The sequence below is a fragment of the Triturus cristatus genome, chromosome 1_2 (genome assembly GCF_964204655.1).
Source record: "Triturus cristatus chromosome 1_2, aTriCri1.1, whole genome shotgun sequence".
In the NCBI taxonomy this organism is placed as follows: domain Eukaryota; kingdom Metazoa; phylum Chordata; class Amphibia; order Caudata; family Salamandridae; genus Triturus; species Triturus cristatus.
The window spans coordinates 351,618,088-351,632,245 of record NC_140580.1 but is presented as its reverse complement, the minus strand read 5'-3'; the positions used below and the strand labels follow the sequence as shown (position 1 = coordinate 351,632,245).

The 14,158-nt window shown below is 40.9% G+C and overlaps 1 protein-coding gene across 2 annotated transcripts in view; it reads left to right on the top strand.

The window, feature by feature from the left end:
* Positions 1–14,158, top strand: part of DNAJC16 (DnaJ heat shock protein family (Hsp40) member C16) — a 212,770-nt gene that overhangs the window by 134,221 nt on the left and 64,391 nt on the right. For both annotated transcript variants that reach the window (XM_085604155.1, XM_085604150.1), the window contains exon 8: positions 11,268–11,398. In XM_085604155.1, coding sequence (XP_085460281.1) covers positions 11,268–11,398 — 131 coding nt within the window. The remainder of the gene's footprint in view (positions 1–11,267; positions 11,399–14,158) is intronic.

The window sequence follows — 14,158 nt, the reverse complement described above, 5'->3', positions numbered from 1 at the left end:
ACCGATGCCCGACACTATGGGGCGTCCTGGAGGCGGAATAGTCCCCTTATGGATCTTAGGTAGTGTGTAGAACGCTGGGGTGCGTGGTTGTAAATTCACCAAGAATTCGGCTTCATTCTTAGAGATCCAACCTTGTGCTTCTGCTGACTCTACGATGGATTTAATCCTTGTCATCAATTTTCCTGTTGGGTCCCCTTTTATTTGTTTATAGTATTTTTCTTGTGAGTGTTGGCGGAGACACTCATTGTCATAGTCAGTCGTGTCCATCAAGACGATGGCTCCCCCCTTATCTGCGGGTTTGATGGTGATTGTAATGTCCTCATTGAGGTTTCTTATAGCATCCCTTTCTGCTGCCGGGAGATTATTGTAGTGTGATCTCCCAGTGATCTTCTTCACTTCTTTAATCACAGACTGTTCAAAAGTTAATACCTCATGTGGAGTAATTCCATCATGGAGTGTGAATGTAGAATCGAGACTCAGTAAAAGTTAGGTGCAGCATTCTGCACTAGTTGCAATCTGCTCAGGAGATAGGCAGGCAACCCCCAGGAGAGTGAGTTGGCACGCTCCAATCTAAAAGTGATGAGAGCCTGAATCACTGTTTGCTGCATAAGGGGGGCAAATACAGGAAAAGTTTTAGCAGGCCAAAGCACGTTCCTACTATCCCAGCCACCTGTGACACAAAAAGACACATAATTATCAAACTTCAACCCCAAATTGTGCCCTCCTGTTGCCGGGGGTGTGAAGGGGGATCATTCTGTGGCCAATGGCCATTGTCCTAGGTCGCAAGGGTGGGGGGGTGTCGGCGGGGAGAGCAAAATTTCGGTCTTGCTTGCATTACATTGGAGGCTGCTATCACACTTCCATTAAAACACGGCAGTCAGACATGCTTGAAATTGCTCATAGAATTGGGAGATTTATGATCTAATGTAAGAAGGAGTTGCGTTTAGTCAGCGTATGAGAACATATGTACACCAGACGATTCTATCAGAGTCGTGGAGGAGTCCTATACACATTAAACAGTGTGGAACTCAGTGCCGAACCCTGAGGAACTCCAAAACCCCAATGCCTTAGGTTCTGAGGCAAAAGGGGCCATCGACACTGATTGAGACGTTGCTACCAAAAAGGAACTCAGCCACGCCAAAGCTGAACAACCCACACCTAATGCATTGAGATGCTACAAAAGAATAGAATGTGAGTCTGTATCTGAAGCTGCGGCTAGATGTAGAAGAACCAGTGCAACCTGTTTCCCCTGATCCACCACTATGCAGATCATGTCTCCCACCTCCAACAGAGAGGTCTTGTGCTGTAGCCAGGGCGGAAACCCAATTGAGAAGGGTGGAGTAACTTATTATGCTCTAAAAGGGCAGTTTGGACTGCAAATCCCGTGGGAGAGGTCTGATTCACTCCCTCTCTACCAACTAACTAGAGAATCATTTTTCAATCTCAGAGGCATCTGCTACACAGCTAAAACTCTATGTGGCGTCCAATATTGGTGGCGCCCATTAATTTGGATGTATAACCATGGCTAATATCTTGATGAGAGCGAGTTCCTTTGAGTAAGTCCCCATTGAGGACCCCTTTTTATTCCTGGATGCACTTGATCCATTGCAACATGTGAAATGCTTTCCTGAATACAGCACCATGCAAGGTGATGATAATATTTTTGACCAGGCTGTTTTGATTTTTCCTAGTCCTGAAGAAGACCCACTGTGATGTTTTGCATGAACACACGTTTTTCTTAGAGTCTAAACGTCAATGGTACGAATCGGTATTCCTTACCAATGTCTCACATATCTACATCGAAGAAATAAGGATATATGTTTGAACAGTTTAAAGAGTTATAAACGGACTCCCAATTGAGTTATTTTATGTTCTCTGTTTAACATTATTGGTCTTGTACATTGGATTATGTGTTAAGTTATGCACATTTTGTATGGTCCTTATTTGTTATTATTTATGTCCCATAACAGTCATGTGTCTTTGATATGACTTTTATGTTTCTCCATGATATATGAATGTTAATATACAGTGCAAAGTACAGCGTTTGTGTGAGTTTTAATTTTATTAGTTATATGTGTCACACCATTTATTGGCATTTCCTAGTTTATCATGATACATAAATATTACAATTTGATTTTTTTAAATACTTCACTACAGAACCAATTGTTATACACTAAAAAGGCAGAAAGTTGTTTATTGATGAGCTTCTCAAATATCTAGGCGAAGGCCGGGAGCAGAGAGAAAGGCGATAGTTGGCAAGGATGGTTTTATCAGTTGATGGTTTCTCTAGTAATGGTATTGATCCCAGTAAGCAATCCTATGATGGCGAAATCTCTATTTTTTCAAACTGTTCTGGCTTCTTCCTTCTTTCATTTCATTAGCTCTCTATTATTGTGCATTTCCATACCAAATGGAAGAACTCTGCCTTTTCCCTCACATCCAGGGCATTGCTGTTATCAAACTTGTTAATTTCCGTCTGGGTTAACTATCCTCTATGGACATAAATATTTGTAAGCATTTGAAACTGGCATTTCTAGATACTTTGTTGCCTTGTTCTAGTATAGTTATTTCCTGTAATTTGTGACCTATATTGGTTTCCCACTTCGTTTTTAATATATATTTTGAGGTGTGAATAAGAGCGTTCTAGAACCAATTTATTTGCCCTCTGCCATTACCCATCAGGTATCCAAGTTGTATTACTTCACATGTTTGGGTTCTCAGACTGTTACCCTACGTTTGGCAGATGCATGTCTAGGTAATCAATAAAGAAGACATTTTCCTGGTGTAAGTTCATTCTTTCTCTCTGTGTATATGTCTCTCATGGCTTGTGTGCCCACCTGTCTCCAGTCACTCAGATGCCTACTTGTGCAATTGTCTTTGTCTCTATTCTTGCAAGTAGTACAGCAGCACATAATCTAGAAGTCGTTTGGATGTTCGGTTCTTTCTGCCTCAACATTTTGTGGCTACTAGCATTGTTCGAGTAACGCCTTTAGGAAGTTTTACACTAACTAGTAGTTAATTAAGTTTATTTCCTTTTATTATATCTTTAGGGTTCAATATAAAATGTACATGCTGGATCTTCAGCAAGAATCTTAAAATGCATTAGTTACAGTGTAACTCATAATCTTGAATAAAAGGTTTAAAAATTCTGTAATTTATGGCACGTACTTATGAGAAACTCAATCACCATTGAACTAATCATGATTAAAGATGTCAACCCAACAATACGGCTGAAAATGTGAATACTTTTGGTTAAAATTTAAAAGAACCTTTGAGGTAAAGTGTTTACTTTTAGAACAAGGTGGTCATACACTTGCTTGGTGAGAAATGTCTTCTGTACATTTTTTACTGGGTTTGCACTCAATTTTGTATTGAACGTTACTGTATTAGGAACCCCAGAGTTTTCTAGTAGGCAGTAATAGCACACTTGCATGAATAAAAAAACCACAGGAGCCTCTGAAAGGCAACTCATTCAATGACTTTGTCTTCCTGCATCAATGTTGCTACTGAAAAATACTCTGAGCCCTTGTTAGCACTTAGTAACAGTATATCTTCCCGACCAAGGTACTTTTTGCACTGCTGCTGTCACTTTCTTAAAATACTTCACATTGTATTATTGCTGTTGTCAACGTCTGTGCATCCCCAGTCATGGTACATGGTATTCTAAGTTATAAATAGGACTGCTCGCTACAGAAATTGGAGTAATTCCCAACCAAATTTTTCTTCTTGAATTTGAGCCATTGGTGAATCTTTGTTTCAACATATATGTGCCGAAAGCTGAATCTGCCCGAAATATCATGTGGATAGCTCAAATTCTCATGTCAAGTGGCAGTGGAAAGTGCATTTACAGTCCAAAAATTAATTTCTTTAGATTACAAAATAATGTGTCAAGGTGGTTATTCACTTACCTAAAACAAATGTGCTGTTATATGGGATTGAGGGGTTCGGCTTCACATGAAAAAGGTTTACAGTTGGTTTGATCATTGATAATGTATTCCTTTGCATCTTTTAACAGCACTCCATATATGTTTGACTCCACATGAGTAGAAGTATTAAGATCGTTCATATGTAAGGTCGGCACAACAGACTTATCCAAATAAGAAGGTTGGCTTACCTGTTCTGCTTCCCTAAATGCCATGTATCAACTTTAGTCAAATGCCCAAAGACTCTTTTTTTGTCTGTTTTCTCGATCCTTATAGTTAATTCATTCCTTAAATTGTACTCATGATACACTGCTAAAGCATGCTGCGAACCCGTAGAAGATTAACTTATCGCCTGCATGTTTACATTATTGATACACCAGTTGCGTAGAAAAACATATACCTTCATTTAAAGTTGTTAGAAGACCAGCTGTATATAAGCCGAATATTCAGGGGGCCAAGTTGCAGCCTTGTTTTACTTCATACACATTTTCTTAGTGATCTGATTTTTCAAGCAGATTTTTATTTGTACCAACATCTTGGTATGCAATTGCATACTACAGTTTAAAAGTGATGGCTCTAGATCACAACTTTCTGCCCTTCCCATAGTTTGACCATCGACTGCTTCAGATGTTTGTTGCATAGTCGATGTAACAAATAGTTTCCAAATTTGTTTTTTGCTTTGCTGCATATTTCTAACCAAAATCGTATAGCCACCGCTGCTGTTTCCGCCTTGATGTTACTCAGCATAATTGCCAAGACTTGGTCAAAATTACCCATCAGTTTCATCCCCAAGTCCAGGACAGGTCCTGTCCCGTACTCGTTCTGTTTTAATGCTTCAGGAATAACTGATATAATTGGGGTACCATGTATTCTAATATATACTGCAGCAAAGATTGTTTCCCATGTGGTACAATCCTCCAGTGAGGGAACCATTCCCATCGGCAAGCAAATTGTTAGCATTCTGTGTTTTTCCTATTGACCCGTATGGGGAAATACTGCTTCCAACTGTGCTATTTTCTGATCAATCCAGAATGGTACTTGATCCCTTTCTGATGGGAACGCACCCATTATTGCTTTTAATTTTTGTGGACTAATTATTGGTGTGTGATGGGTCTGAACTGTACCAGATAGAGCAGATCTCGCAGGTTGTAATGTGAGTGTTCGCATGACGAACTGGACAATATGTCTGTATAGCCTGACTACTTATTTGTAAAATTTACGCAACTTCCCTTACGTGGAGTGTGTCTATCTCGGTCATGTCGCTCCTCCTATGCGGAGTGGACCGAGTCTTACGACTGAAGTTGTGTGATTTAGGGCGCCATTAAACCAGTTTTTATGTTGCTGGTAAGTTAACGGGTCTTAAATGTCCTTGTATCGGATGTATTATTCCGGTGGATCCACTTCAATGTATTACTGAAATAAATGTGTCTGTGGATCTGCAGGTGGGAATTTTACCCTGTAATAGAATACCTCTGATCCAAACACCTCGTGTGCCTCAATCACGAAGCTAGCATGGCCACCTGATGCAGATAATCCATGTTCTAATAATTTCAGAGTTACTGCCTGTCGGTAGTTCTCTGTGATGTAAAGAGCGTTAGCAAATTCGTCTCCTTCTGTACTTCCACTGCAACTCGCAGTTTCATTCATTTTTGAAAGGAGGTAAAATAAAGGTTTAAGCGGTGGGTTTTGGAACAATATGGGAACCTTTATTCCTTACAAGCTTGTTTAAAACCTTCAGCCAATACGCAGGGTGTGCCTGCTCAGCTGAGGCAGATTAACATTCCCACTTCAGACGTCTCTCAAAAATGTGAGTAGGATTTTCTGAGAACGCACGACTGAACTACTCAGATTTTACTGTTAATATAAGAACCAAACCAACGTTAGTGGCGCCATGTCGTGTAGTTCCTAGGAACCCCCAAGACCTGTGCGTTTTGGATGACCTAAACTGAGGGCTTGGTGTTGAGACAGACTCTGGACAACCCCACAGGGTGAGTCAGCCGTTAGACCAGCTAGCTCTACGGTGCCACTACCACCCCCCTGTATTCTACAGTGGCGTGTGTAGTTTCTGGCTACCACCAAACATGACAACCCTGATTCCTCAGGTATCATGTAAACAATACGGTATCTTTCGCTCAGTCACTCTTGTTTGCTTTTCTCAGAGTACACATTGAATGACGATTGGAACGGTTTCAATAAGTATTTATTGGTCAAGCATCAGTCTACTGTGAAACATATTAGCTGCGACAATCAAAAGACAGGAGCAGACAAATGTAATTGCTAGTACCAATATCGTCAAAAGTAGATACATTTCTACCATAGTGCTAATAAGATGGATAAAAACATATTATATAAAACAATAGCATTGGCGTACTCCTACGATGCGTAGCCTTCCTAAATGTACCTAGCCTAGATATGTAGTTGAATCATGTGTACCGAAATGTCAGGATAGATCCTAATGGAGCCAAGAATTCCCTGGGTAAGTACTAACCCCTCACCTGATGGTTCTGAATGAAGGACCCCGTCTCTGTATCGAGGATGGCACCCCGCAAGGAATGTCAGATCTCTGCCTGTGGAAGGATCAGCCTGCAGAGTCTCGGTCCAGCCTGGAAGGAATACTCCTCTCTTCTGTATGGGGGAGTTGGGGGTCTTTTATACTAAAGTGGTCACTCCAGGGTTTTTCCAGAATCGATATGTTTTTAAAACATTCACTAATCCTTTGCTATTCCTTTTCTAAACAAAACACTCATGCACAGCTGGCTGTTGGCCATGGATGAAAAAAGTGGTGACCCTTATACAGAATAAACCTACCGTGCCTGGGGACATGTCAGGTACAGGGATTAAGATAGGATACCGAGAGCCTGGTTGTCAAAGAGACAGAAGTAAGCTACTAGGTAAAAGGTCACCTGTGTTTACGACCGTTATGTCGTGTGAATGGGACACAATGTATGTAATCGGTATGTATATGATGGGACTATCCTAAAGAACATGGCAGTAGAAAGTCACTGAAAAAAACAAAGGTTAAAGTAACGTTATAGTTCGGTGTGATAAAAAGATCTGTTTCCGTTAAAAAAAACAACAACAAAAAACTTAGAAATTCACTGGAAAAAACAAAGGTTAAAATGTTACCTCACATATGACACCATTCATGACATATTCTTTGACATCATTAATGACCTCCCTGATGACATCTCAAATGACATCATTGATGCATTGAAGTGCCATTTCGGCTACCTGCTCTCAAATCGTTTGTTCCCACAACAGTATTTTTAATCTCATTAAATGTAATGCTGACCTCCAACAAAGGTGGCTATACATGGAAACACAAGCCAGAAGTATTAGTTTTAAATAATTTCAGAATAAAACAGTTTCTCTTTAATGCAGACTAATGAAGGACTGAGTTTTCCTTTGCATTCTATTGGAATTTGTTACTAATTGACAACATGGTTTGTCATCTTTTCGAGAGATTATTTATGCATAGCTTGCCATCATTTTTCTATGTAATGTTTCATGGCCAACTATAGTACTTCCTTACATTATTTTCCTTTAAGATTTTGTATGTATCTTAACTCACTGTTCTGTGTTTTTTTTGTAATCTGAGTTGTTTCTTATGTTCAGTTTCTTTGTCTCTTAACCAATGCCACAGTTTCAGCTGTTCTACATTTGGGTAGTTATTTCCAGTTATCTGCTGTCGAAGTAAAAAAAAAATGTTTGGGTTAAATGATCAGTTATGTTTAAAGCTTCATATAAGTTTGATCGATAATAATACTCTCAAGGGCCCCCATGAAGACTGTGGAGCGCTGGACTTCAAACTTTTTATTACCGCGCACGTCCAGGGAAATGAAAAATCATCAGGCCCACCTCCCCAAAAAATGTCACAATTATTTTATTAAACTGCCAATGTTTAAATATGTCTAGACCTATTTAAACATTGCAGTTAATTTCTGTTATGTTATAACATTTTATAAAGTGCAACAGCTGCCCCAGCAAAGAGGCATCCCGGTGCTGAAAACAGTGAGAAACAAACGGGGCGAGGCAAAAAAAAAAGAAAAACGGGGCCTACGATAAAGGAAAGCGGTGTGTTTTAATTGCCTTCCAGAAAGCTAGGTAGTTGTTCAAGCTACGGATCAGTGCAGGTAGCGAGTTCCAAAGTTTTGCCGCCATAGTACAGAAAGAGCGTCCCCCAGCGTGTACACTCCTTACCCGGGGGACCACTACCAGGTTTTGCCTAAGGAACAGAGTTGGCGTGTAGGTACATATGGCAGCAACAGATTGGCCAAGATTCCTGGGGTGGCATATTTCAAGATCTTGAAGGCCAAGCAGAGAGCCTTGAACTCAATCCGCCTGGCCACAGGCAACCAGTGGAGTCGGCGAATGGCATCCGTCACAGGACAGGCTCTGCTGAGACCAAGGAGGGTTCAGGCAGCCACATTTTGGACCCTCTGTAGTCTCAAAATGTCTGCCTTGTTTGACCCTAGATACAGTAAGCTGACATAATCCAGTCTCGACAGAATCAAGGCCTGCATGATGACTTGCCGTGTTGACAAGTCGAAAAAACCCAATAAAGGTCTGAGTCCCCGCAGTAGCCCACAACATGTCCCTGCCACCTTTTTAGTTTGGACTTGGAAGCTGAGGGCCAAGTCCACCCACACACCCAAATTCTTTACCACCTGCATGGGGGAGGGGCGTTACCGAAGGTTTCGGGCCACCAGTGCTCACTCCAAAGCCCGGGGTCTTTCTCTACCAACAACACCTCAGACGTGCTACATTAAGCTGGAGACAGTTGGCAGTCATCCACTTGGTGACGGCCGCTGGGATCACTCGGAAACTTGGGAGCATCCCGCGTGGGGTCGTCTGAGAGTGCCACTATCAACTGTGTGTCGTCGGCATAGGAGACCATAGTCAGACCTCTGTTCTTGGCTACCACCGCCAGGGGTTGGACGTACAGGTTAAACAGCAATGGGCTCAGGGAGGAGCCCTGTGGCACCCCTTGTTTGATGGTATGAATATCTGACATGAAAGGGGGGGCTGTCACCTGGAACGTCCTCCCTGCAAGAAAAGAAGAGAGCCAATCTACAGCAGAGCCCACAATGCCTACCTCCCCCAGACGTTGCAAGAAGATGGAATGGGAAACCGTATCAAATGCGGTCCAATACTATCAGTCCTGAAGTGCGCCCGGCAATTAGTGCTGCCCTTAGATGTTCGGTCACAGCCAGGAGCGCTGACTCCGTGCTGTGGCCAGGACGGAAACCATTCTGGGAGGGGTCTAAGATGTTGTTATTCAGGAAATCTGTAAGTAGGGAGTTGATATAGGCCTCAGTGATCTTAGACGCCCATGGCAGGTGGGAAATAGGGCGGAAATTCTCTGGCTTATCTGGGTCCAGGGTGGGTTTTTTGAGCAGAGGTACCACCTTGGCCTGCTTCCATACCCTAGGAGAAACCGCCATGGCGAGAGACCTATTGATCACCTGGCCCAATGGTGCCAATAGCACAGGTAGAATTTTCTTGAATTGATCGGACTTGAGAGGGTCATCAGGAGAGCCAGATTTAATTTTGCCGCATAGTGAGTGCAGCTGATCTTGAGAGATTGGAGGAAAGGTTTCCAGGGTGCTGGTAGTGCGGCATTTAGCCCCACTTGGTCTGGCAGGAAAGACCTGTAAATATTTTCCATCTTCCTGACAAAGAAGGTGACGAGGTCTTCACACTGCTGAGCCGACGTGATCAGAGGTGCTGTTGAGGACTTTTGGGTTTTGAGGTCTGAGAGTATCGAGAAGATACTCTTCGCCGGGTTGCAACTCTATCAAATTTTCTGTGCATAGAAAGCTGCCCGTTCTGATTGAATGGCCCTATGGTAGCTTTTAATAGCAGACCGATAGTTCCCCTTCGAGACTGGGTCAAAGTCCTGTCTCCAAACTCGCTCCAGCCTTTTGCATGCCTTGTGCATGTCAGCCAGTTTATCATTGTACTGTTACCGATTTTAAAAAAGCAATCAAATACATGGTTGCCAAACATGTTATTTTGATCAGGCAGGCCTTTCATACGTGTAAACGTATCCACAGTGGGATTATTAGAAATGGGGGTGGGGGTTTTGAAGAATATTTGGAGCCCCTTCCCTTTTGACACATTCTCCCAGCCAGGCAAAAGATGTTAGTGATGGCCCATTACAGAGCGGTTTACTGGCGCACATTTTATTCCGCTCAAAACAAAGCACAGTTATCAGCATAATGCTTTTTTTGGCTAGAGCGTGGCACCCTCCGGGGATCACTTGAGGCCCCCCAGTTTGAAGACCCCTGCTGTAGAGTGTGATTGTAATTTAAGATCTTTAGCAGCAGCAGACCTTTAGAAAATTAAGGAAAAGCTGATGTTAAAATTGTTTTTGCAAGGATTGTCTCTAACGTGACATTCACTTCTGAAACCAATATATATGAGGAGACCCTGATTAAAGTTTTCAGTGTGTCACAAGAGGGAAATTTCTCATCACCGATAAAACAAGGAGAGAGATTATCTTGAGAGCTTTGAGGAAGAAGTTAACTTTATCATTCTTGTTGTGTCTGCTAACACCTGGAGTATTAAATGAAATATTCATTGAAATTGTGCATTGATTAAATAAGGGGGGAGATGTTGGATAAAGAGGTTAAGTTGCTAGGATTGGTTAGTCTTAAAAGAGCTTGGTGCTTTCGGCAATCCTGATTCCTTCTTGGGGGATATCTGGCTGTACCCGTTTAGGTGAGCTAACTGGATACTTGTTCTGACTTTTACAGTGATACAGTTAATCACCAATTCACCTTCCTGGGTAAATTTCCTGTTCTACCTTGTGATTGTTTTTATTCTAGGGCAATCACAGACTTCTTAGGAGGAATGTTCATCATCCTTTTCACTACTCCCCACTTGTCTGTCCCTTTCTGTGCTGCAACGTCAACTTAGTCAGTGAATTAGTTCCCAGTTTGCCCTAAAAAATCATTAAGTTGCCTTCTGATCCTTCCATGTATCTATGGTGTCAGGCTGTTCTTCTTAGTATCTAATTCTCTGTTGCCAACTCCTCCAGTCACTGATTACCTCTGCAGTTCTCTGCATGCTTTTCCCATATGCTTCAGCAGCATGTCTGTCTCCTGTAATATCCTCTCCGTGTCTAGTCACAGTCTGTTGATGAGCAAGAATTTCTGGGCACCTTTCCCTAAAATCATCTTTGAGAAGCTTTATGGGGCACATGATAACCCTAGGAAAGGGTGCCACTGCCAGATTAAACTCTTGAAGTATTGAGACATTTTGTTGCTGAACTGATGCCTGAGGTGACACCTTTGCATCTTCTTTTGCTGGTGAGTTAATATTCTGTATTTTGTTTTTCAGGCACGTGGCATGAAAAAGCAGATTGTGGATGATTTCATTTCAAACAACAAATTTCTGCTAGCTGCCAGATTAACCAATCAGAAGCTGTTTCAGGAGTTGTGTCCTGTCAGAAAATCACATCGGCAACGAAAGTGAGACATGTTGTGGGCTATGTGACACTAGCATGCACATTGTTTATCAGCCTAGCAGGGAACCTTGCCTATGCGTCCCATCTGATCATTGATCCTTTCCAACACTAACCAAAATATTATACCTTCCGTCACACAGATTAACACTCCTAATTTCCCTCTTTCACCCCATGATGTAATAATAAAGTGCTATATGATCCTGCATGTATGATCCTTCCTAAGGCCTTGTTGTCCATTTTACTTTTTTAATGCCACATTTCCATAATGTGATGTTTTTTCCATATTGTACTGTTTATTCTTTCCATCTACAATTCCTGTCTGCTGACATTTTAGTCTCACCAGTAATAATACCCTGTTATTCTCATGGTCCAGTATACTGTATCACTTTCCACCTACATCCTTGTTCTTTATAGCAAAGTATGCATCCCCTAGAGTAGTGGTTTGACTTGTGTGGACCCCACCTAATCATTATTGGAATCCGCTGTGATTTGCTCCACAAAACAATACAAAAAAAATATGAAAACAAACATTCATCAAACAAATATACAAATGAGGAAGTAGTTAATTTAAGAAACAAAGAAATATAAAAAAAATCAAATCTTTAATTTTTATAGTAAGGTTGGAGCTTTTCTAAATTCAATTGTGCCCTCTAATTGTCCATACTACATTCTGTTTGATGCACTTGCCCTTCTCCCATTAATGAATCTGAGGATACTAACTTATTTTTAGGATCCAGTTTCAAATTCCTTCACATTTAGAGAACGGTTTAAAATCTTCACTTTTACATATTGCTTTTTTATTTATATGCACTGTAATAATCTGTTAATATTATTTTATTTTCTTAGAAGTCACTGACCCTCTGAGTAGGCTTCGCGGACCCCAGGGGTACCCGGACCACAGGTTAAGAACCACTGCCCTAGAGCATGTGTGCAATTAGTAGTACTCCCTTTGGTTACAAATAAATACCAGCTTTTATAACAGCAATTCGCAGCAGTTTAATAGCCAGAGCCTTAACTGACCTGGCACAAATGTCCTGAGAATATCTATTATTAGTACTATAACAGCAGTGGTTTAGTCTTAAATACTTATTGCCACATTCATTGATCTACAATCCCTTGATTGTTTTAAGAAAGGTTTTTCTTTAATGAGTAGGTGGGTCATTAATGGCTTCTTCTGTACTTACTTTACAGCAAAAATGTGATTGTTGTAGAATACATTTTATTTTTTAGAAAACCAGTAGAGATTTCCATTTTCAGGCTTTGCCACAAATTCTTTTATCCCCAGGAAATTACATGGTACAGTTTTGACATACTTGCAGTCCAGTAAATTAATGAAACTGGGCAAGAAATAATCCTGAAGCAACTCGCATATAGCCACCTGTGAATATGTCTTTTCCCAATGCTGGCATGATATTGGTCCATTGTGTCACTTGGAAATGGGTCTGAGATTACCGTTCCCCCTGTTTCCTTCATTTCCCTCCCTGCAGATGCTTTCATATCTGCTGATGAAAGAAGATATTTTATTATTAGTTTGGTAGTTATTTTGTGGTATTTTTATTTCTGTAGTGTTAACGACCATTGTCATGGCTTTGCAGAATGTTGTGTATCTGGGCACCCTTTCATGCTGATCTTGGAAGGGCATCAGTAAGAATGGAGGGACAATAGTTTGCTATCTCTTTTGATTGTCCAGTGTTCATTTTTCAATGATTTGTGTCAGTTAGTATGAAAGTAAATTGGTTAGATATAGAAAGATCTAAATTGTGCGTGTGTCACGTAATGAATAGTCCATTGCTCAGTTAGAGAATCTTGGTTATTATATACACATTCCAAACCAGGTCTGTTTTATGATGATACTCGTGCTTTGTTTTTTCTACATGTTTCTTGGGTATAAAATAATCAAGTATGTGACCGTGCCATTGATTTGGCAGTTCTTTGCCAACTTTATTGTTTTGCTGCCCTGTTTAGCACATGGTATTTGGGGCTACTTTCTAGCATGCAATATCTTTAACAATTTGTAGATGAGATTGGAACAATAGTGTATGATGTTATTTTTAGATGTAGAATATTGTTGTATGTACGGCCCAAATATATGTTATCAGGTGTGTTGGTTGTATTTGGTGCGAGCAATCTGTACGGAGCACCGCGGGAATTATGTGACTCTGTGACACAGGTTTTTCCACATGATTATGAAATTACAGTTCTAGCCACATAAAACACAATGCGCAGTATAATTATCAGGTTTTAAGAAAAAAATGTTTCTAGTGCAAACAGATCACTAGATATTTTCTAAAACTCCTGACATGCGGTACAAAACATTGGTAAACTCTCGGCAAAGGTTAACTGGTTACCTATTGGGTGTAGAGTTCCTCCCTGTAAGTTTGATTGCACAGGTTAATACTGGTTTTTGGTTTGGAGAGTGGAAGTAGTTAAACTTTTGAAGTTAGCCAACCGCTGATATAAAGTTGCTTCTTGGCAAACTTCTGTATTTGACATTTTGTAAGGGGTAGATTCCTTTAACTAGGCACATTGATTGCCATGGCATCTTTCACTGCATGGCCCTCAACTTTAAAATGGCCAGATTCCTATAGCATCAATATCTATTTAACACTGGCCAGCTAGAAAACGTGAAGAGACTCCAATAAATGTTTTTCAGAAATATTTGAGCAATTGGTGTTTAGTAAGATTCCGGCAAGCCATTTGTGTTGTACACACAATGGTGGTTCCTGAGGATGGCGAAGATATGGAAGTACAACAGCTAAGAAAC